General features: G+C 41.3%; 1 protein-coding gene across 1 annotated transcript in view; it reads left to right on the forward strand.

The window, feature by feature from the left end:
- ntrk2a (neurotrophic tyrosine kinase, receptor, type 2a) overlaps positions 1-11,525 on the forward strand; it is an 86,234-nt gene extending 74,709 nt beyond the window's left edge. Inside the window, exons 19-20 of the mRNA XM_068704306.1 lie at positions 3,497-3,655; positions 6,050-11,525. Coding sequence (XP_068560407.1) covers positions 3,497-3,655; positions 6,050-6,235 — 345 coding nt within the window. The 3' untranslated portion in view covers positions 6,236-11,525. The remainder of the gene's footprint in view (positions 1-3,496; positions 3,656-6,049) is intronic.
- Positions 11,526-22,416: the final 10,891 nt, after the last annotated feature.

The following is a 22,416-nucleotide window of genomic DNA, read 5'->3' on the forward strand; positions in this document are numbered from 1 at the left end:
CACACGTGCCTCACCAGAGTAGAATGTTGTTCTTCAGACAGCTCGTTGTCTGTTACATTGGGTGGGTTGCCTTGTTGAGCGCAGTGTCTCCACTGAGGGAACATTATATTTCCCACAATTTAAGCTTCTTTATTTTCCAAATACAATAGTATTATTCAAACGTATTGTTCGGTTTGTGATGCGTACCGAACCACGAGCCTCGTAGCGAACGGTTCACAAATACGTGTATTGTTACACCCCTAATATATATATAATTTTTGATATATTGAAACCAGAACATTGTGAGGAACAGTATATATACGTATATAAACTTTTTCTTTTTTTTTGCTGGATTTCAGTGACAGCATCACTAATATAAACAGCAGCATGTTCTATATGCCTATATGTCAGTCATTTCACAGTTTCTGCCAGCAAAGTAAACACTTTTCTCCAAGGAAAAAAATAAAACCAACACACACACACACACACACACACACACACACACACACACACACACACACACACACACACACACACACACACACCAGCATTCTTGGAAATAGTTTTTGCTTCCATAGCAACACAGAGGGCAATTAAGGTAGGGTTCCTGAGTAACAAAGAGTGGGCGGGGTTAGTCACATAAGCCCCTTCTACACCACATCCCATAATGCTTTCTTTTTTAAACAGTCCAGTTGTCATGGATACCACAGCCTCCACGAGGTCACTACAGGGAGCCCACAGCCCTCCTCTGCTTTATTTATCCTCCTTTTTTGAGGCTTTCCTGGAACACTCAGTGGCCGTGGTCTATAGCTGAAATGATGCATATTTATAAGAGAGAGAGGGAGAGAGACAGACAGGCGGGCTTAGAAACGGTGAGGGAAGGTGAGAACGAGGGAGAGACATTGAGGGGGGAGAGAGAGAGGGCAACAGCAAAGGAGACAAAGACTGACGGCGAAGCTACTGACAGCAAAGAGGAAACAGAGAAAGAGCTGATGACAGAGTGAGATGCACTGTCATACTTCAGTGAAAATATCTGAAAGTGTGCGGTCTACAGCTCCTTTTCTTTATATTTGATGGCAATGACAAGAAGATTTAACTCCGAGGCTTCCCTTCCTGCTCCTTCATTTGTTTTCTCTTTCAATTCAGCTTCGTTAGAGTATTTTTGAAAAGGCTGCCCTTCTCTCTCTCTCATACACACTCAGTCAGATACATAAGAGAAATGTAGCCCTGCGGTTCAAGAGCCCAATATTAATATTTCAGACCTTCAGGGGAAATGATCAGCCATGATGAATTAAACAAAAAGACAAATGTATGTGAGAAGGTTCAGACATATGAGTGAATAAATAATGTCAGAATGTAGAATAGAATAAAATAGAATAAACAATGTCTGTCTGACACTTTCACTATTTTGAATCTAATATTGATCACTATCAATTCACTATGTAGTGCACTATATCTACCGCAGAATGTTATTGATTGTTATTGATGCAGTCTGATGAGGTACATGATATGAACATCCACAACAAGAGGCAATAAATTCTGACACATTTGGAGTGTTTATTTTGAAAACTGTGAAATGGTCTATAGCCGAGTTTAAGTCCATCTTGCTTCCTTCTCGTCTCTGTTGAGAGTTGCACATGCGCAGTACTGATGGGGCAGAATATAGGCTAAGGATCCTGTAGTGACAATTAGACAGTTTGAGTCCACATTGTTACCCTAGATTTGCAAAAATGTGCGGAAATTCTTGTGCGACTCACTCCCCAACGACCTATCCCAACCGTAACCATTCAAAGTCTATGCCTAACCTCAACCACCTCACGAGAGGTTTGTAAATTAAAGGTTACCATCTAGAAACAACCAATTATACCACATAACTCTCAATAATGGTTTCTTGATATACTTTGTCATTTACTCGACGCTTGCACTGCGTCACTTGCGCAGTGCACTACGTATCCATGGTTTACAGAAAAAAAAAATCCTGGCACCTGGGCTGTGAGAGCGTAGCATTGTTATTCTGATTGAGGATATCCAAAGATTGACAAAAATGTGCATGTTGTAGTATAAATAGCATGTGTTGTAGTGTATGTGTAATGTGTAAACCATTTATGTCTTTTTTTTCTTGTATTCTGGATAATGATTCTTACACCATACCCCTTCTACTAGACTGCTTACTGTACTTCATAATGGCCTCCCTATAAAGCACAATGGACTTTGACAGAGACAGAGATAGAAATGCAAATAAGATCCAGACAAACTAGCAGCAAGACGCGGCATTTCAAAAAAAAAAAACGAGGGCCTGGTGATGAAGAGCTAAAGGCTGCATATATGTTTCCCAGTGAACCTGATGGCTATCTATGTGACTGTGCACATTTTATTACTCCATTAAATAACCCTCTGACTAACAAAGAAACACGCCATGTGAGGGTACCAAGCCATTAATAACGGGCATAAACCTCAGAAAATAGATTGTGCTATCTGTGTGGAGCAATGGAGTGTAGATGGGTCGGTAGATTCATGTTCGGAGGAGAAGTGAGGGGAGGCTCAATATATGGAGTCAGCCCACAGGGTTGGGTTTAATTCACTTTCTCTTTGAGCAGGCTAGGAGTTCAAGCACTGGCGTATCTAACATGCATATCTAACAGTTTTCAGGCCCCAACCTCAAGGCAGTAGATTAACCTGGTTTAAGCCTCCAGAGTCTGGAGGTCTCAACTGAAATTAACTGTCATATTTATGGAAAGTAAAAACAACAATCAAACAGGCTCCAAAGGCTCACTTCAGATTAGAGTTTAATGAAATGACCAAATGTCTCTCAGAGTGCCCGTGACTTCCTGTGTGGGATTAACTGTTAATTTATGCTTTATGACAATCGCTGGAACTCACTCTGATGTTTGACTGCTAACACAAATTGGCTCACATATTTCCCATCATACATTTGACTGTTAATCCAGAATTGTATGTCTTTTTTGATCAGTTGGTGGTTGATCACTGTATAATTAATTTTCGGTGGCCAATTAATTAGTGCATTATTTGTGAGCTTGAAGGTGTATACAGCTAAATACTTTGTCTGAGGGAATATAAAGCAAAGCTTACTCACCAGTGTACCCTTCAGTTAAATCAAATGATACACTGATCAGGAGCAAGGTGTGCCACAGTCACGGAGATGATGCAGTCTGCAGTGCCGTACCATCAAACTTAGCTCGCAGCCTCGTTCAAATGCTTCAGGCAGCAGTTTTGAGGAGTGAAATGTTTGCAGCGCTATTTTAAAATGTATTGAAATTCCTTGTGTGATCCTTGTGAGAAGTGTGAAAAGCTGCGTGACCATGCATTCAAAATGCATGATGTTGCAGAATAGAAAAGAACAGAAGAGAACTGGATGTAGAGAATGAATGGACACTTTTAGACATTTCCTAAATCTTTCTTACGCTCACTCTACACGATACTGACTTTATTCTCTCTCTCTTTCTGTGTGTGTGTGTGTGTGTGTGTGTGTGTGTGTGTGTGTGTGTTGTGTTCAAAGGTCGGAGGTCACACCATGCTGCCAATCCGCTGGATGCCCCCTGAAAGCATCATGTACAGAAAGTTCACCACAGAGAGTGACGTTTGGAGTCTAGGAGTTGTTCTCTGGGAGATCTTCACCTATGGAAAACAGCCTTGGTACCAGCTCTCCAATAATGAGGTACGGCATGAAGTCACTGTCACTTATCCGCCACAATGGTTGTATGTGTAACCTGAACAAAAAGAAGCACAAATGTTACCAGGGAGTTTACCTTCATCTTAATAAGTGATGGCAAACAAGATGTTGCAGCCCCAAGATATGAGAAAGCAGCCCAGTTAAAGACGAGACTAAATATTTGATCAGTTTTGTGCGCAAGCTTCTCATCGGCATACATCGTGAGAATCATTTGGTCTTAGTCATCACATTATATAAAGCTGAAGCAAATTATTGTTTCATTTGGTCTTGAATCAATAGTGATTTATTGTACAACACAGAGCTGAGGAGCTTAGAGCAAGCTACCGAACCAAAAGCTTTTCTCTGGGTTTTTTGCTGGTTTTGCTCGGCTCACGATTCAGTGTGGCTGAAGGGAAGCTGCTGTTGTCAGGCAGTTTGAGTGGAAATCATTTTTTTAAAAGGGTTCTCAAAATGTCCCTTTTTTGTCACTGATTACATTGAATTTTGTGGTCTGGTGACACTGATGACACAAAATGTCCCGTTCGTACAGTGACACAGCCACCAAAATGAGGATTTCTTCTAAATATTCAACACTATGGCTGCAACCAACCATTACTTTTGTTATCGATTAGTCTGATGATGATCTTCTTGATTAAATATACAAAGATGACGTCTCCAGATGGTTTGTTTTTTTCCAACAAACAGACCCAAACCAAAGATATTCAATTTACAACGATATGAAGAGAAAAGCTGCTGAACATCACATTTGAGAAACTGGGACCAGCGAATGTTTAGCATATTTGCTTGATTAATGAGGTTTTGCCATTTAAACCCTTTAACAAGCAGCGGCCTGCTTGTGGATTAGACGAACAGACTCATGCTATGAAGCAAAACATCCAACATCCAAAACACAGTGGAGATCACAAAGTTACGTCAGGCTGAACCCTGGGGGGGATATGAATGATGCACAATATATCTAGAATATTTTCATTGAGTGTTGCAGCCATATGAAAACATTGTTTTATGGCAAATGGAAGATTTCACATCATATAGCCTCACTGAAGAGCTGGACCAAGCTGATATAATGAGAATATACTGTGATATTGTCAGACAGTGTGGAATAAGATGATTTTCACCATTTGAAAACTATAAAAGGCGGAAATAAGCGAAAATTTTAAAGGACTTATTTTCTGTTGATTGACTAAATGGCTCAAAATATCTTTGGGGCATTTACAGTGTTCTGCATCAGCAAAAAAAACTAATAATGAAACAAATGCTGTTTCTTCTGAACCCTCACTAATCTTCCCTTCACCACACTCAGGGTCTTGACCCAGTTTCTTGAAAGCAAAGCTGTACCAGAGCCCTCCAACCCTTCACCTTCACCTCAACCCTATGATGTCCTCAACTCTGGTTACAGCTTTCTGATCATGTCAGCTGTCCCTTCTTTTATCCTGATTCACTCTGGTTACATCCAAAATTAACCTTTAGGCCTTTCCACCGTCTTCTTTTCCCGTTTACATCTATTAAGTCTTCCTTGATTCACAGTTCACTCACCTCCTGACCCAAATCTGGTGCTCAGATATCTTTTACACAGGATATGGAGTTTTGTTCCAAAGAGAGATATTCATTACTCATCTACTCTAACAAATTGATAACAATCACAGAATGAGGAGGAGTAAGTAGCTGCTTAATTAGCAAAATGATGATTACAAACAGTATTCTTAATAATTTAAAGCTCCTGAATGTTAATCTTCAGGTATTACATTTTTTTTATGAATATGTATCGGAATTTGGAAGACACAACTGGCTTTTGGAGCTAAATAGAAACCAGTTAATGGTATTAATTCCACACTCAAAGCATGGGGTATTTAATGGATGAGGAAATTATTCAAAGCTTAATTATAGTACAATATAGATATTTTACAAAGCGCTCCCAGAGAATGATACACACTCTTTGTACCAGAGAGCTCCCTTCTGTATATAGTAGTTTGAGTTTCAAAAAGTCTCCTCTCCTTGATCCACACATCCTCATCCTAAAGTCGATTTAAAGCTAAAATCTGTTGTGTTTAAAGTTATATACGTCTTTGAGTGTGTTAAAACACTACATTTCCTCTCACGCGGCGATTGAAGGATTGGATTTGATTTGTCTGGTTGACTGCTCCAGCGTCGTCCAACTTCATCATTCCAGTAAATCATTTATTCCCAGTGACATTTTCCCCGTATGCCACTGCAGTGAGGTGAAACTTCCTCGCCGAGCAGATGCTCCATCATCGTCAACGTGCAGAAAGTTGCGACTTTCATCTTGAAGTGTTGAGGAATGCTCCTGTTTTTTGTTTGCTTTGTAACAGAAGACTATCGCTAACATTAAGCTGGATGTCATCTTTTTTTTTTCCTCTCTAGGTAATAGAGTGTATAACCCAGGGCAGGGTGCTGCAGCGCCCCAGGACCTGTCCTAAAGAAGTATATGACCTGATGCTGGGCTGCTGGCAGAGAGAGCCGCACATGAGACTCAACATCAAAGAAATCCACAGTCTGCTCCTCAATCTGGCCAAAGCCTCACCTGTGTACCTGGATATACTGGGCTGAACACAGGCGGACGATAGAGGATGTGTGTGTGTGTGTGTGTGTGTGTGTGTGTGTGTGTGTGTGTGTGTGTGTGTGTGTGTGTGTGTGTGTGTGTGTGTGTCTGGGTGGGGATGATTACTATATCTTAGTGTGTCTGTGCATTTGAGGTTGCATGCATGCGTGTGTGTGTGTGTGTGTGTGTGTGTGTGTGTGTGTGTGTGTGTGTGTGTGTGTGTGTGTGTGTGTGTGTGCGTGCGTGCTAGGGTGGACACCTGTGGATGAAATGAAGTGTGTGATGCTCTTGCAAGTGTACAGGTATAGCTGTACAGGATGTGAAGCTATTATCAAACTTTTGAAGGCAATCAAAAAAATTCCTCAACTCATCCCCAACCGTGTCTTTCCTCCCCGCCAATTTCCTCTCCTTTGTGCATCTCCACTCCTTCCTTCCTTCCTTCCTTCCTTCCCGGAGAGACATTTACTAAGAGTAATTTAACTTTGGATGCTGAAAAAAAAAGGCTTCTTTTGAAATGCTTTAAAATGACTGGGGCTAAATTGATGAAAACCTGATTAACAGGACTTTAAATTTAGTGACTCATCCTTCGCTGCCTGTCGGACAACAGGACTCGTTTGAGCATCCGGAAATTTCCAGGAGGCGCAGCGTTGGGAGGATTTCCGGAAGCTTCGATCCTTTTGCGTGTAAATATGAGACTGTGTGACGGTGAGACATTTCAGAGGAAATTGCTCTGTGCTAAGTCGAGCCATAAAGACACTGTGGTTTCCCCTTTCTGTTTGTCTGTCTATCTGTCAGTCTGTCTGTCCGTCCCTCAGAACTGTACATTATTAAGTCAGCATTCATCCAACAAGGCCAGAGGAAATGACTACACAATTGATGATTTACACACTGGTGAGCATACAGTAGTCTCACTGTAACAGGAAGAATGACCAGGAGAAGTAAACACAATCTGGTTTTCTGCCTGTCAGATAAAATCAGGAGGTGAGATAATAAAGGAGGATTTCTAGTTGGCCAATTTCACTGAAAAAAAAAAAACCTCAATCACTAACAATCCAGTGCCTATTGAAGCTGAACTGAACTGCTGGTGAAAAAGGCTGAGGTATTCTACTATACTGTAATTGTGAATACTAGAAATGTAGAAAAAAAAACTTGATCTATCTGGCACTGATCTATAATATCTCCTCATGCAACAGCCTGATATACATGATTATACGGATATATGCACTCATATCTGCATACTGTTTTCTGTTACATATTTACTTTGCTCAGGCCTGGACTGCACTGTCATACAGCACAGGGTAACACGATGACTACTTTTCTTTTCTCCCCCGAAGTGACAGATGCTTCACTTGTCATGTCAAGCGCTCATGTCGGAGGTCAATTGATTCATTTGTCCGCAGCTGTCCGATAATTGGGAGGTCGTGGTTGTTGGGTGGGTGGGGGGGGTTGTAAAAGTTGCTAAGGGATGCTGGGTTTTGAGTGGTCAGATCACGGTCAGATGTGTGGGTGACGGCGGCTGTTAAAAGGTGTGGTTCATTTGGTCAACCCATATTAAATCATCAAGGCTCTCAGCACTCAGACATCCTTGAAAACCACATCTGTGCTAGAGGGGAAGCACATGGGAACACACACACAAACACACACACACATACACTGTATACCTTATCCTGTCATCCCTGCATCTCCACACACACACACACACACACACACACACACACACACACACACACACACACAGACACACAGTGAAAGACACTCAAAATGGGACGAGAAGGAAATTGAATTGTGCATGTTTTATCATTTGAGCGGTGCAGTGCTTTAGCCAGGCCCCGTCCAGTGTAATGGTGTAATGTATATTTCATTACAGCCTAATGGGCTCCATTAGCACAGTCTCCTCACAGACATTCAAGACGTATTGTTTTATGGCTGAGAAGGAAGGATGGAGAGGTGGAGGAGAAGAAAACAGAGAGAGAGGGGGGGGGGGGGGGGCTGGAATGAGGAGCAGTGGAGAGGAGAAATAAGAGGAGAGGTAATAATGCATATTGGGGAAAAAAATGGAGAGGAAGGGAGAGAGTTCAGAAAGGAAGCAATGGGGTAGAAAGGAGAAGACGGTCGGAACGGGTCATGTGGAGAAAGATGGAGGAAGAGGAGATGGAAGAGTGAGAAGGAAGGAAGAGCGGAGGAGAGGAGGTGTGAATGTCCTCAGAGAGGAAGTGAAAGCAAACATCCATCATTGTAGATGTTCTGTAAAGCCACAACTTCAACCTCATGCTCCCGTCACATTCCTACGGCTGGCCTCAACTACCCACACACACACACACACATACACACACACACACACACACACACACGCAAACACACTTCACACACACACATACACACACACACACACACACACACACGCAAACACACTTCACACACACACACACACACACACACACGCAAACACACTTCACACACACACACATCTTACTGGCAATCCACAAATGAGCTCAATAATGCACCACACATCGCCATTATTGAGAACCACTTCACTCACTTACAGAACAGCTCACATATGTGGTCGAAACGCTAACAGACACTCTGTATATACAACCGCTCACATGCATGGAAACACATTTAATGTTTGTTTTTGCATTTTACTGGGACCTATTTTACTCTTTGCAGACATATTGAAAAGTCACAATCACTGTGGTTTCACGACACAGCCATTTGAATTAGCTGTAAAAACATCAATCTGGAATTATGAGTCCTATTTGTTTATTAACAGCAGCACTTGATGGTATTGATGTTTGTGAACTTGAAAATGTTGATTTGACTGATTTATAGTATTATTTATAAATGAAGGACAATTTTGTACATTTCTTTCTATATCTAATTTTGCCTTTTGCAACAAACTGAAATTATTACTGGTTTAACTGATTATGTTTTAACTAATGTGTAAGATAACCTTGAGTGTATATGTATTTGTATGTCGGACTCCCTCCTAACAAGCAGCCTGTCCTCATGAACAGCAAACTCTACAACAGGGGTGGATGTCTCACCAGTTGCCACGTTTGTAGATTTAGCTTGACACATTGCAAAATTATTGTCACCTGTCACAGCACGAGTGCAGGGTGGTGAAAGGCTGCCGTGTTGCCAAGGCAAGCTATCAAGGTCCTCAGAATCCATCCCTGCTGTATAGTCGGGTATACTCAACAGTCAAAAGACTTAACAGTCAAAAGACTTGCCACACAATAACTCTGTGCAATAACAGAGGGCAGGGTGCGTGTGGGCCTATGTGAGAAACAAACGCAGTGCATACGAACGCCTCCGATGTCAAAAGAGTGGAGTTCGTCGATGCAACGTCTCAGCTGGCTGCACCATGTGTGTAGCCTGCGTACCCGCTGTGTTTCTTTCTTTTCTTTTTCTAAAAATGAACTGTGTCTAGTTGGACGGCGGGGTTGTTTTTGACAGTTGGCCTATAGGAAGACGCTGTGAGAGGGATGTTTGTTTTGATGAAGACTTGTCGGCACAACGCAGGAGCGTTCTGTGAAACTTTAACCACGGCTGAAGAGGGGCTGTCTTCGCATCGATGCCTCAGATCAAAAGATATTGGTTAAACAGAGAAAAGAAAAGAGAAAAAAAAGGGAGGAAAAACAACAACTGCTGTATGAATGGACAAAGGAGGCACTGACAATCACAGACTTCTCTCTTTTTCGCTCTACTTCAAGTGGCCTACTGTAAAATAGACTTCTCAACCAACTTTCCTCTTCTATGCTGCCTATACTGTACGTGATAGTCTTAAACTTTGGTCTCTAGAAGTGCTACTTTTTCTTTCTTTTTTTTTTGTACAACAAAATAACAGCGAGAGGAATGAACAAAAATACATGTACAAAATGTGAATAAGCTGCTGAAAGAAATACGCGTTGCTAACTGCTGTGTCCGAGACTGTGTCAGTATCTAGATTGTACCGTTTTCTTCTTTTGTCTTAGAAATGAGGGCAGAGAAATTGCGTAGCTGCGTGGGAAGTCACAAATACACAAAATGACATGCAGCAGCCCCCGGGGATACAGAGTGTGAATGCTCATTCTACCGGTGGTGTGTGTGTGTGTGTGTGTGTGTGTGTGTGTGTGTGTGTGTTGTGTGTGTGTGGAGAAGACTGACTGATGCCAGAGTGAGTCAGGAGGGATCCGTGGGCCGGGTCCCGACTCCAGCCAAATCCTAGTTCAAATGCAAAGAGATTCAACTGAGAAATCAGGAATTGATTTGTTGTCGCTGTTCGCCAATTCATGATAAATGACTTTACTCAGTCATCTATAGGTTGGTATTATGGCAGCTAAGATTCATGGAATCACCCAATTGCTTTATTTATGACTTCAAAATCTGCCTTCTTCTCCACACAGCTCACTAAAGCCTGGGTTTCACAGGAGTATTTCAGCAATATTAATGGTTACGTTCTTTCACCTATCGCCTCACTATAACAGAAATATCGGGCTGAATTTGGGCTAAACCATGTGACTCAGCGAGCATATTCCTCATGCAAATACACATCCCAATTTTGAGTGTGTTATGATCCATATCGCATTAAATCCCCCCCTCTCTCTCTCCCTCACACATCACAGTCTGAGCTAATAGAGCTGAAATATCATAAAGGTCATCTTTAAGATTACCCTTGTGCTCGGATGCTTCTGGAGCCCCTACGCCCTGAAGAATGTAATACCACAAAAACTGCTTAACTGCTGCAAAAAAAAGAAAAATGAAACTGTGATTTGCTATATGCAGTATCTCTGTTTTTCAGTATTTTTGGTTCTGTGCTATTTGTCTCTGTGTTTAGAGGGTTTCGCAGCTGCCACTGTGGTAGGAAAAAAAGAAAAGGATTATTTTGGTGGATGTTAGGACTGTAAGAGGCTTATAATAGGTCAGAGGACAAAACACTGTAATGTTTCCGTATGAAAGAGATGTTCAAATGTTATTTCTATGCCTAAAATTGCTCCTCAAAGTGAAAGCAACATCTGTACTGCAGAGCACATAAGGTAATTAACAGCTGGTCTGATGCAGCTAATGTCTGTCTTTGCAAGCTGGCTGTTGTTCGGGAAAAGTGAAATTTCGGACGCCACTCATTTGTGCTCTGTGGGGAACACACACACACAGAATCACACACCAGAGGGAACTTGTACAGTCATACAGTTGTGCGTGGTGGAAATGATCACAGTGAGTCATAATGGTAATGATGATGACGATGATGATTTCTCCCCGAACGTGGACCAGTCTGTCGTGATACAATGTCATTAATAAAAAGTGTTATGTCACATCAAAGCTTCCGCAAGTGAATATACTGAAAAGTTAAATGTGTGTGTGTGTGTGTGTGTGTGTGTGTGTGTGTGTGTGTGTGTGTGTGTGTGTGTGTGTGTGTGTGTGTGTGTGCGTGCGTGCGTGCGTGCGTGCGTGTTAGAGAGGGAGAGGGAGACACACACACCCTGCATGAACGGAGGCAAAGGGAAAATAAAGTGAGGGACTTTGTAAGAAACAGAGGAAGTACTCCGGCAAGCTCAGGGCAGTGTGAGAGAAGCAGAAAATATACTAAATTGAATTCAGTGATAGAGCTGGAGTGTTTGAGTGATGCCAAATCTCTCCCATTCTATGAATCCCATATTAATCCCAATATAAATCCTGTGTCTTTTAAGAAAAAAGAAACTTGCTTGGCTTGAAGATTAGGAGCAGGCTGAGGACCTTTGCAGGAAATTGTACAAGCAAATTGGACAGGAGAGTGCGTCTAAATCCCTGATGCAATTAAGTAACTGCTGAATTAATATGTTCTTTCTACACAGAGTTCTGTCTACTATTTATTTTTTAATAAAAACATCATTGGAAAGGAAATGAGAAATTCACCTCGGTGTTGGAGTGTGTGTAAGTGTGTGTGTGTGTGTGTGTGTGTGTGTGTGTGTGTGTGTGTGTGTGTGTTTCAGCGGGTAGATGAGGAGGGAGGGAAAGTAGACTCAGCATACTGTATGTGTGTGTATGTCTGTGCATGAGTGGTATGCAAGTGGTAGTAGTGCTCTCCTTGGTGTACAGTGGAGAATCCCTGCACTCAGCACTTCAACCTCATAAATAACACTTTTAATCAACACACACACACACAGACACACACACACACACACACAGACACACCAAGTAGTAAGGATGAGAGAGGCCGATCTACTGCATGTCTTGGAAAGACAAACACAGAAGAAGGCATGTGGTTCAGTTGCAGAAATTATACAACATGTAACCAAAATGTCCTGAGTTTTAAATCCAGCTAAATATCTTTGTCACAACACCTCCCCTGCTTTCTGCCTGAAGACAGTATTACTACAGCCTTGATCTCAATTAATGCATGCTTAACCTCAATAAGTCTGGTCTAAACTGGTTCTTCTTGAAGGTACAGTAGGCAAGACAAAAGGAGAGTATAGAAGTGATTTCCTTTAGGTATTTGAATTTGGTAAAATTAATTGGCTTTAAGTAGGTATCATACTAATTTGCTTTTTGGCAGATTGTTGTTTTGGCAGCCTGTAAAGGCTGAGGTTTGTCTATACGGCTTGACCCCTGTTGGAATAGAAGGTTGTGTCTGTTTTCACAAAAAAAATGTAAGTTATATAGTTAAAGAGGAAAATGTATTTACTACTTGTAAATTTCCCCGTTGCGGGACTAATACAGGATTGTCTTATCTTATCTTATCTTACTACAATTCTTAATCTAAAAATATGCAAACAAATTGTCATTTCAAAGGTTTACTGCACACAAGATGTCTCCTACTACCGGTATCCTCATTAAGAAAGTATTATATACATTATATACATATTAAACCATGATTGGTTAATCATACTCATACGTTCACGTCTTAAAGTGAGAATAAACGTGAGCACAGAGACACTTCCCCCCCCTCCAATAGATGAACGTGAAAACAGTCTTCTAGTGTTGAAGTCTTCACAGCAAAACTCAAACATCCGAGAGAAGAATTAATAAAACAAAACACATTTTTGAATGGAGGAGGACTTGAAGTTAACACCTGAAACTCAACCCTCACTACAAGTCATCAACAATATTGCCCTGTCCCCCCCCCCATTGACTCACCGCCATTTCTTAATTGCGTCTGTTTGGAAGTCAAGTAAAATTATATTGTGAAGCACTTAATCATTAAAGTGTCAAACGGCTGCACAATACCAACACATAAATTATAAGTGTTTTTGACAACCCAAACTAATGAGAGACGTTCCTCCGAAACCTCATCATAGGGAACACAAAGAGAGACTTTGCCCACCTTCAGGATGGTCAGGCATGCCTACAGCAGGTTAACAGAGAATAAACACCGATATCTAAATGGAACATAAACAGCATAGACCGAATAAACACAATCACAATGCTCAGCTGAGCTGCATCAAAGTCAACATTGTCATTCTCGTCAACAAGGTCATGACAGAGAGGTGGGACGAGGTGATGCTTGGAGCTTAAACACAGCAAGAGTTGAAGGACAATGTTTCCCCTGATGTCACATTTCTAATGCTAAGATGTTATCTGTCCAGGTAATTCACCAGTGATTTTGTTGCAAAATGCACATTGACATCTGGTGCAGAGACATGTATGAGTAGTCGGGAGGGAAGCTGACGCTGCCCAGTCCGACCTGATCATAAGATGTTTGGAGAAAATCCTGGACAAGCCAATAGTCAGCATTACGTCAAACACAAACAATGGGAATTAGGGTTGACTGCAGCAAGCAAAGAAAACAAAGCTCAACTAAATGTTGTGATGCTCTTTCAAGTCAATATGTAATAATAATATACAGCAATGAGTTTCAGCAAAATGCGACGGATGACAGCCAAGGTATTTGTCCACGACATACACTAAATGATGAGGAGAAAACACACCCTTTCATGATCCTAATAGTAGGGGGAAATTTGGGAGAACTTTTTTTTTCACAGAAATGTAAGAGTTGTTTCAATGGACTTTGTATCTTAACAGCAGAAAAGCTTCCGCTACTTGAAAATTGTACCTGACAAACATTCAAGATGGAGTTCAAAGCCTGACAAAGCTTCTTAAATGGGAAGTGAAACATCCGAGTGGGCGATATTACACCTGACCTGAGTGACCGATACCCCACAAAAACAAAGTCTCAGCACATTTCCACCTTTTCCAGCCTAGGAAATAATGGCCGCCAAGCCAGGGCTTAGTGTCTCCATCAAGCGTGCTGTACATCAAAGCTTTAGTAATTCTGCCTGTGCCTTAATACCATACTATTAGCTGTAGCCTCATCCCAGAAGATCTAAAACACAGCAGGGAAGAGCAACTGTAGCTCGGGGGGGAATGTGTCATTATTACAGAAATATAGGCTGAGAGAGGAAACACACAACAGAACAATGGTTCAGCGGAGACAAAGACGAGCCAAAGCTGCCTCTTAATGGCGGGGACCAATTAGAGATATTTAAGGGAATGACAGGCAGTCATTATAGTGGTTGATCCCTCGCTGCTGCACCTGCGTGATGACATCATGGACACCACAGGGAGGAATGTGTATATGCGTTTCTCTACCAACGTCTGTTTGTATGCGAGTGATTTATGGGTGTTCCCTGCTGCAGATAGCAATGTAAAGCATAATTAATGTGTTTTTGAATATTATTTTTGTTTTAACTGTATTCAGCTGAAAATATCCTGACTGTGTTCAGAAGAAGCGTATTTCTGCGTTCCCCCCCGCTGTTGTACCCCCCCTACCGAGAGCGTATTTTGTGTGTTTTCACAACAATATAAACTCATAGACACTGAAGCATGAGCAACATGCTTTTTATATGTTTAGGCATTTGATTCTCTCTGGAAATTTGAAGAAAAAAAAATATATTTTCACGCTTGGCTGAGGTGGAAAAGTTGGTGTATCGATAAAAACTAAAATACAACAAAGTGCAATTCAAACAGAGATTTATAAATAAATGATGATGTGAAGCACGGTTTTCAAACATCCACTCAAGCTTCAACTACACTGGAGGAATTTAATGCTTTCACAGAAGAAAACAAGATGGAGGAGACTGTAACATTCCTCAAATTGATATGTGAAAACTCAAGTCGAGTCCACTTATAGACCACTATCACAAATACGCCTCAAGTGGCTTTACAACCTGTACAGTATACCACATCCTCTGTCTTTAGACCCTCAATAATGATCAGTGGTGTCAGTTAAACAACAATATCTTATGTTTCCTGAGGGTATTGAACTGGGTACGGTGTCTTACGATTTAGTAGTTCAACTCTTCTAATCTAACAGGAGAATCATTCTACTCAATCTTTCTACTGAATACTGAAAAGGTCAACATGACATGTTTACACTATTAACATTAAATCAAAACCAAAATCTTTCCCATTTGTTGCCTGAATCTCACCACATGCCTCAATCACCTCCCTTTGACTTGGTTGCAGTACAAACACATAGAGTTTCCTTTACTTGGAAAAAAAACACTTCTTGCAACTGAACATAATCGTGGCAGAAACGGCATTTCCTGCTAAACAAAGTAATATGAATGTAACTTCAAGGAGACAGGTTTGATTTCTGCTCCCCTGCCAGTCTCCCGGGGCCATAACAAAGACAAATTTTCCTCTTCACAGGTTTCCTGTTGGATTGTTTAATTATTACCAGCAAACGCATGAGGTTGCTGGAAAACGATTAGAAGTAATTGATCACTTAAAACAAAAACAGATGGATTAGATACAGACACAAATATTAGGGTGGCTGAACAAATACAGATATGATTAGGAACCTCTGCAGAACCCTCCAGTGAATTCAACACACCAGCATGCTCTCTCCCAGAGGACACCATCAAAATGGAAAACACAGAAAAACAGGACAACCTCATGAACGAGGGCCATTCCTCATCCTCTGTCTCCTCTTGCTCCTGCAAGAGTTTCCTGTTCCAACAAAACGGAACAGCCAGTGGCTTTATCAAGATTTATGAGCTAAATCATCATTGGAAATATAAGACACTTGTTGTGGCACAGGGGGAGAAGTGGGGGGAGGGGGAGAGAGAAGAGGAGATGATGCCGGCTGGAGCAGACGAGGAAAAAAAGGGAGAAAGAGGAGACAGAGTGGGAGAACAACCAGCAGAGATGAAAGGAGAAAGACAAACAGAGGGAGATAGCGATGATTTTGGTAAGAACAGATGTCTGGACTTGATCTAAAAAACATCTTCAGTGCCATCTTTAATGCTCCTGTGGTTTTTCCCTCGAAATGACATCCCATTCGAAAGCTGTTATCAAGTTAAACAGTCAGGCTCTAAAAACAAGTCAAAATGCAGAAGAGATAAAGGACTGAATAGACCGCAGACAAATGGAAAATGAGGTGAATCTCAAAGTCTATCGGCCACAGCTGTTACATTACACGACCCCAGCTGATGATGCACTGATTCTTCTCACTTCAGGTTTGTTTTTTTCCTCAGGACAACAACAATGACACACACATGGTAGACAGAGAGCTGAGACAAAAGACAGCGTTAATGATGATTTTAGGCGGAGGTTCATGTTGGAGCCCCTTCCTGACAATGTATAGGTCACAACATTTGACAAATCTCACCTCACGTCACGATTCAGGAAATGCAGGACGCAGAAATCATGAGGCAGGCAACAGTCGAGACCGGGAAACTCTGACAAACTGGCAGGGAATGATTGAAAGAGGTCGGCGGCTGCAGGGCTGATGAGGAAAGTGTGAACAGGTGTGTCGATGGGTGGAGCAGTCAGGCGATGGATGGAAAACGTCAACGAAGGGCCCAGAGAAAAAGGGAATGTGGCTGAGAGGAGGGACAGACTGTGAAGTTTCATTTATTATGGGTGAGTTTTCAGTCACATGATCTTTATTATTGGATGGAGTTTGCTCACTTGTTGTCAGATTGCAGATGCAAAAATGTCTATATGTATTTCATCCATGGTGGCTTAAAAGTTTCGTCAAGTTTTAAGTGTGAGTGTTACCATGTGTTGTATTTGTAAACCTGGATCCAGACCTCTAAATATAACAGGATGTGCAGGTAGAGAGGACGTAGAACATACATTTTTTATTTATCTTCACATTAAATGAAAATGTACCCACTCATATGTGTCTTGTAAACCATTATAACAGTAGCAGAAATAAGCAAAATGACCTGTGGACAATAAAACTATTCAATATTAATTATGAAGCAGACACAACGTTTTCTTCATTACAATGCACCAATCAGTGATGGCCGGTGTGCGTACGCATACATGGCCAATAAAGCTGCTTCTGATTATGATTCTGATTCTGATGTGCACAACAAAGTAACAATTATATCAAGCCAAGTCAACTAACAAAACTCATTTTGTCTCATTTGTCACTCCATACCTTTGTTGGGGAAGCGTCATCTGTTTTCTGCTCTCCTTGTTTAAACCTTAAATTCTAACCCATCTGTTCCGCAGTGATCTGCTGAATATTCAATTGCACTGATGTGAAAAAAAACAACTTTAATCAAAATTCAAAGAGTGAGGTGCTTGATAAATGCCAGCCCTCATTATTTTGCGGCTTGTGCCACCTTTAATGAGCTTAGCGTCTGTCCACTGAACAATACGACACTCTAAAATGACTGCTGAGCAACGTGTTTCTGCAAATGTAATCAAGTGTGTCTGCAACTGCCTGATTTTCATATGATTGAATAATAAATTGATGTAAGTGACACAAACCAAACTGAATCAGCTTAATTTGCCCGTTCTGAGATTTGAGTGATAACTGCTTACATATTTCCTGTCGTATGCCGAGATATCTGAAGGAAAAAAGAAAAAGAACACCATGAGAAGAGAGATACTGGGAATACTGGGAAAAAAAATGGAAATTAATTGTTTGATAATAGGTTACAATAAATACAAAAAAAGGAGGGAGCAACAAAGAATATAAAAAGAGAAAAGAAATCAATGGACTAAATGACAAATAGAAAGACAGCAAAAATAAGCAAAACTAAAAATCTGTCTGAATTTAAACCAGGTGCAGACAGTGCAATCAAGCATCAGGAGCCAAGAAGAGAAAACACTGGGGAGCCTGATGCAGAGGGAGAACGGCAGAGCAAGCAACAGAGGAGAGCCATTGAACGAGGGATGGGCTTTTGATGGAGTCTCATCTGGAGTGTTTATGACGAGGCAGCGCCAGCAACGTAATGAGTTGACTGATCAATCTTTCCTCCTTGCTGCGCTGGATCAATAGCGCTGTTTTGACATCCTACATTAAGCTCTAACTAATTGCCAGATTGCTAAATGCTTTTAAGAAGGAAGAAAAAAAAAAAAAAATATCCAGGGCAATCAATAATGCAATCACACCAGTGACTCTCCTGTACTGCCCCGGGAGGAGGGATGCGCCGGTGTGTGTCTGTTTGTGGGAGTGTGGTGAGTGTTAAGGGCCAAACCGTTACCTGGTTCATGAATTGGTTGACTTATGGATGCATGTTATTTGAGTGTGAGTGGTGTTGGGGCAGCTGGGAGTTGTGGTCAGGAGAGGAGAGCGGAGCAGAGCGCTGGTGTGTTTGGGGTTTGAACCTCGGCAGCCTCAGTGGGACAGTTTGTTGATTTGGCTCACAGCTCCGTGGCTAAACCACCAAGACTTTAAAACAGCACTCACTGACAGGGGGAATTAGCCTTAACAGCCTCGTTTAATAATGGCTTTGCATGTATGAATATTGAACAATCCTAACAAAGAAATAAAAAAAAAAAACACACTGTACACTACCTGCTCAGCACCAAACAGCAGACAGACACAGTTAGAGACTAGCTGGTGAACATTGGGAGCGTTTAGCAGCTACCGGCCACATGTTCACATGTTTCTCTCAAGAGTTTAGACCAAAAATGAGATTTAAAAACAAGCAACTAACAAGTTCCTCACATGAAAACAATAATTGCGAGTTTAAAAGTTGAGCTTGACAGATCATGATTGACCTTGAAAACATCAGCTGACCAAACAAGTCCTCCAATTTGAACAACGAAATATGTTGCGACTGCTCTGTCTAGTAGCTTAGAGATGATTTTACAGAACAATGGTTGAATAGGCATGTAGTTCCTACAATGTGTGTGTGTGTGTGTGTGTGTGTGTGTGTGTGTGTGTGTGTGTGTGTGTGTGCACTTAAAGGCCAACATGTTATTGTCACAGGGTCAAGGATGCACCAGTTGACAAGATCAGACAGCATTCTCCTCCTCTTCTCCACCTCCACAAAACAAGTGGGGGATAAAAACCCTTTTTCATGAATTTTTCACACAAGCGGTGCTTCTCGGGCTGAAGAGTTTCTCCTCCACAGTCTTTTCATGCATTTTTAACAAGGAGAAACACGCCGGACAAAATGCCACGGATTTAAAGTGCAGGTGTAATGGTCGCTGACTTAGTGTCTTACTATTTCCACAATTCACACAATTCTTTTCACACAGCCAAACTCATGAGTTGGTGAAGAATCATGACAAAAATGTAAACGAAAGACGAGCATTAAGGACCAAACAGAGAGGGAGACGATGCGTCTGGAGACGTATTGAGTGTATAGTGATATCTAACTATAATTCAGAAAGGGAGTAGACCACATAATTGATATATTTCTTCATATTCATGGGAAGCATTTCCACAGTAGCAGTAACAGGTATCCAAGGTGTTTACGTCACCAGGGTTAATGCACAGAAGAAGACATGTCTGCGTTAGAAACATTTCAGGGTGTTTAGGATGGAGGACATTTGTCGAGGGCAGTTCTCTTATCACACATTCCCCGAGCAGCGAGCAAGGAGTGCTGTTTAAGCCCACTGTGGAACAGAACACAGTATGCACATGCACAACATCTGTAATGATTGAATGAATGAATGTCAGGGTACTGATTGTTGCTGAAGCTGATTGCATGAAGATGATCTCATGATGGCAGTGCGATTAGGCTCTAATTGCTAAGCAACTTAGATTATTTTTCTTTTTAATATCACTAATGAACCAAATCCAGAGTGTGCACTGATACTGATACCTGTGGAAGTATTTAGAGCGGAAATAAATAAGCAATTGAATGATTAGTTCTTCGTCAAAGTCATTTTTCAAGCAAGAACTGTATCCATATACTGCTTCCTGCTTTGCCAATATGTAGATTTTCTACTTTTCTCTTTGAAATAATAACCTGAATATTTTCATAGTTAGGGCTTTTGGTCAGACAAAACAAAACATTTCAATATGGCATCTTGAACTTAGCACACATCACAAAACAAAACATACATACATACGTTCATGCGCTACGTGGCAGCAGCAATACAAAAAAGGAAAAGTTACTTCACATCAACAAAAGACACTGAAGGACAGATGTGAATTTCTCTTTAATTTTCTCCATCACAGGTCTCAGTCTGGGATTTATTTCAGTGACCACAGGCTCATTACATTCAGCTCATCTTTTCACCCCCCCATCATTTAACGGCTCTCCTGTTTTTCTTCCTCTCCTTTTTCCATCACGTCTCCTCCATTTGTCCCCTATCTACTCTCCCTCCTCCTCTTCCTCTGGCTCCACCCCTGTCCCTGACTCTTCATCTTCCCCCCTGCTTCCATATCGCTGCTATTAAAACAACTAAATTATTAAACCTATAGTGATAATCAATCAATAACACTCTTTCTTAGAGGGTTAGACAGCTTAATTGACGAAGGAGACCTCTGCCCCCAGTGAGTATAAGAGTGTGTGTATGTGTGTATGTGTGTATGTGTGCGTGCGTGGGTGCGTTTGTGTGTGTGCATACGGCCCCTTGGAAGTGCCCATCCATTTGCATTTTTGTGCACCTGCATGAGCTTATTGTTCTCTTTTGATTGAGGTGAGTGTTATTGAGGTAGACTGGCTCTGATGAGGGTCATAGAGGACTAATTAAACCCTTAACTCTCGTTTCTAGAGACGGAGAAAAAGAGTGCCCTCAGTGGATGTAATTAGAATGACTGAGCTACAGGTGCAAAAGGGTAAACAAACACATTGCATGCTACGTCACACGACCAAGTCATTTATGGTGATTCATACATCTATAAACCTTCTACCTCTCCATACATATCTCAGCCTCTCAAGTGAGATTGTCTCAATTCAACCTGTTTGCGTGGAAAAAGAAACGTGACCTACTTACGAAACAATGATCTGTCCAAGCATTGAAGCCAAACAGTACACATCCTGTTCTGTGAATTCCTGATAAGGTCTTGGAAGCAAGTAAAATGAATCTATTGTGTGTAATTGAATGTGTTAATTTTACAGTCACTGATTGTATTATTTGGTTTTGCTTGGCTTCTACTTTGTAGCGATGGAGAACATTTGTTATTTACAAGTGATCTCTACACTACAGCCACTTCACTTTAAAGCTGCACTAATCAATACCTTATATTAACAATGAGAAAAAGACTATGTAAAGTGTCGCTCGCTCGTAGAGGATTGTCACCCATCTGAAGTTCCCTATTAGCTCTACAGTGTTTTAGCATCTTTATCGTATCCGTATTGTATCTGTATTGCCATGTCATGTTAGTGTTGTGATTAACTAGCCCCAAAGTGACGCTATTAATTAATTAATTTGTTAATTATAAGTACATGTTAGGGAGATTGTCACGATGCAGTGAATACAGGGAGCAGAGAGATGAATCTAAATGCAGATGAAGTTGGCAGACAGGATCAGCTCAGTGATGTATTCAAAGTATGTAAAGGCTTACTGGCAGGTACTGATAGGCTCAGGTTCTGGATCCGAGTAAGGTTTCGGGTTCCGGTTCTGGTGCCTTGTAAGCAAAGACATGTTAAGTTAAGGTACGTCAGCCCAGCACAGCTGTCTCAGCCTATAGTGTTGGCTGCCCACTCCAAGTCAACTGTTGTTTTCCAAGAAATAGGTAACTTCCCATAAAACCACAACTTGTTCTTTTCACAGTACTTTTGTAATGTCTGTACAGATTACACAAACAAGATACAATGTATTCATTAATAAGCTTTACAGGTGCTGGTAGGTGTATTTTCAAACTTTGGAAGGAACCAGGCTAACCGTCTCCCTACGTTTTCAGTCTTTATGCTAAGCTAAGCTAATCACCTCCTGGCCCCAGCTCTACACATAACTTTGAAGAGATCTCCTTTTCCCACTCTTGGAAAGAAAGCAAATAAGCATTATTTGAAAAATTAACAATAAATCCAGCAATGTTTTAAGAATCAAGAGCTCTGGCTTGTGGATGAACTATGACCAAGCTCTGCTT

The sequence above is a fragment of the Cebidichthys violaceus genome, unplaced genomic scaffold (genome assembly GCF_023349555.1).
Source record: "Cebidichthys violaceus isolate CVI_PGR_0920_01 unplaced genomic scaffold, fCebVio1.0.p SCAF_9, whole genome shotgun sequence".
Lineage (NCBI taxonomy): Eukaryota > Metazoa > Chordata > Actinopteri > Perciformes > Stichaeidae > Cebidichthys > Cebidichthys violaceus.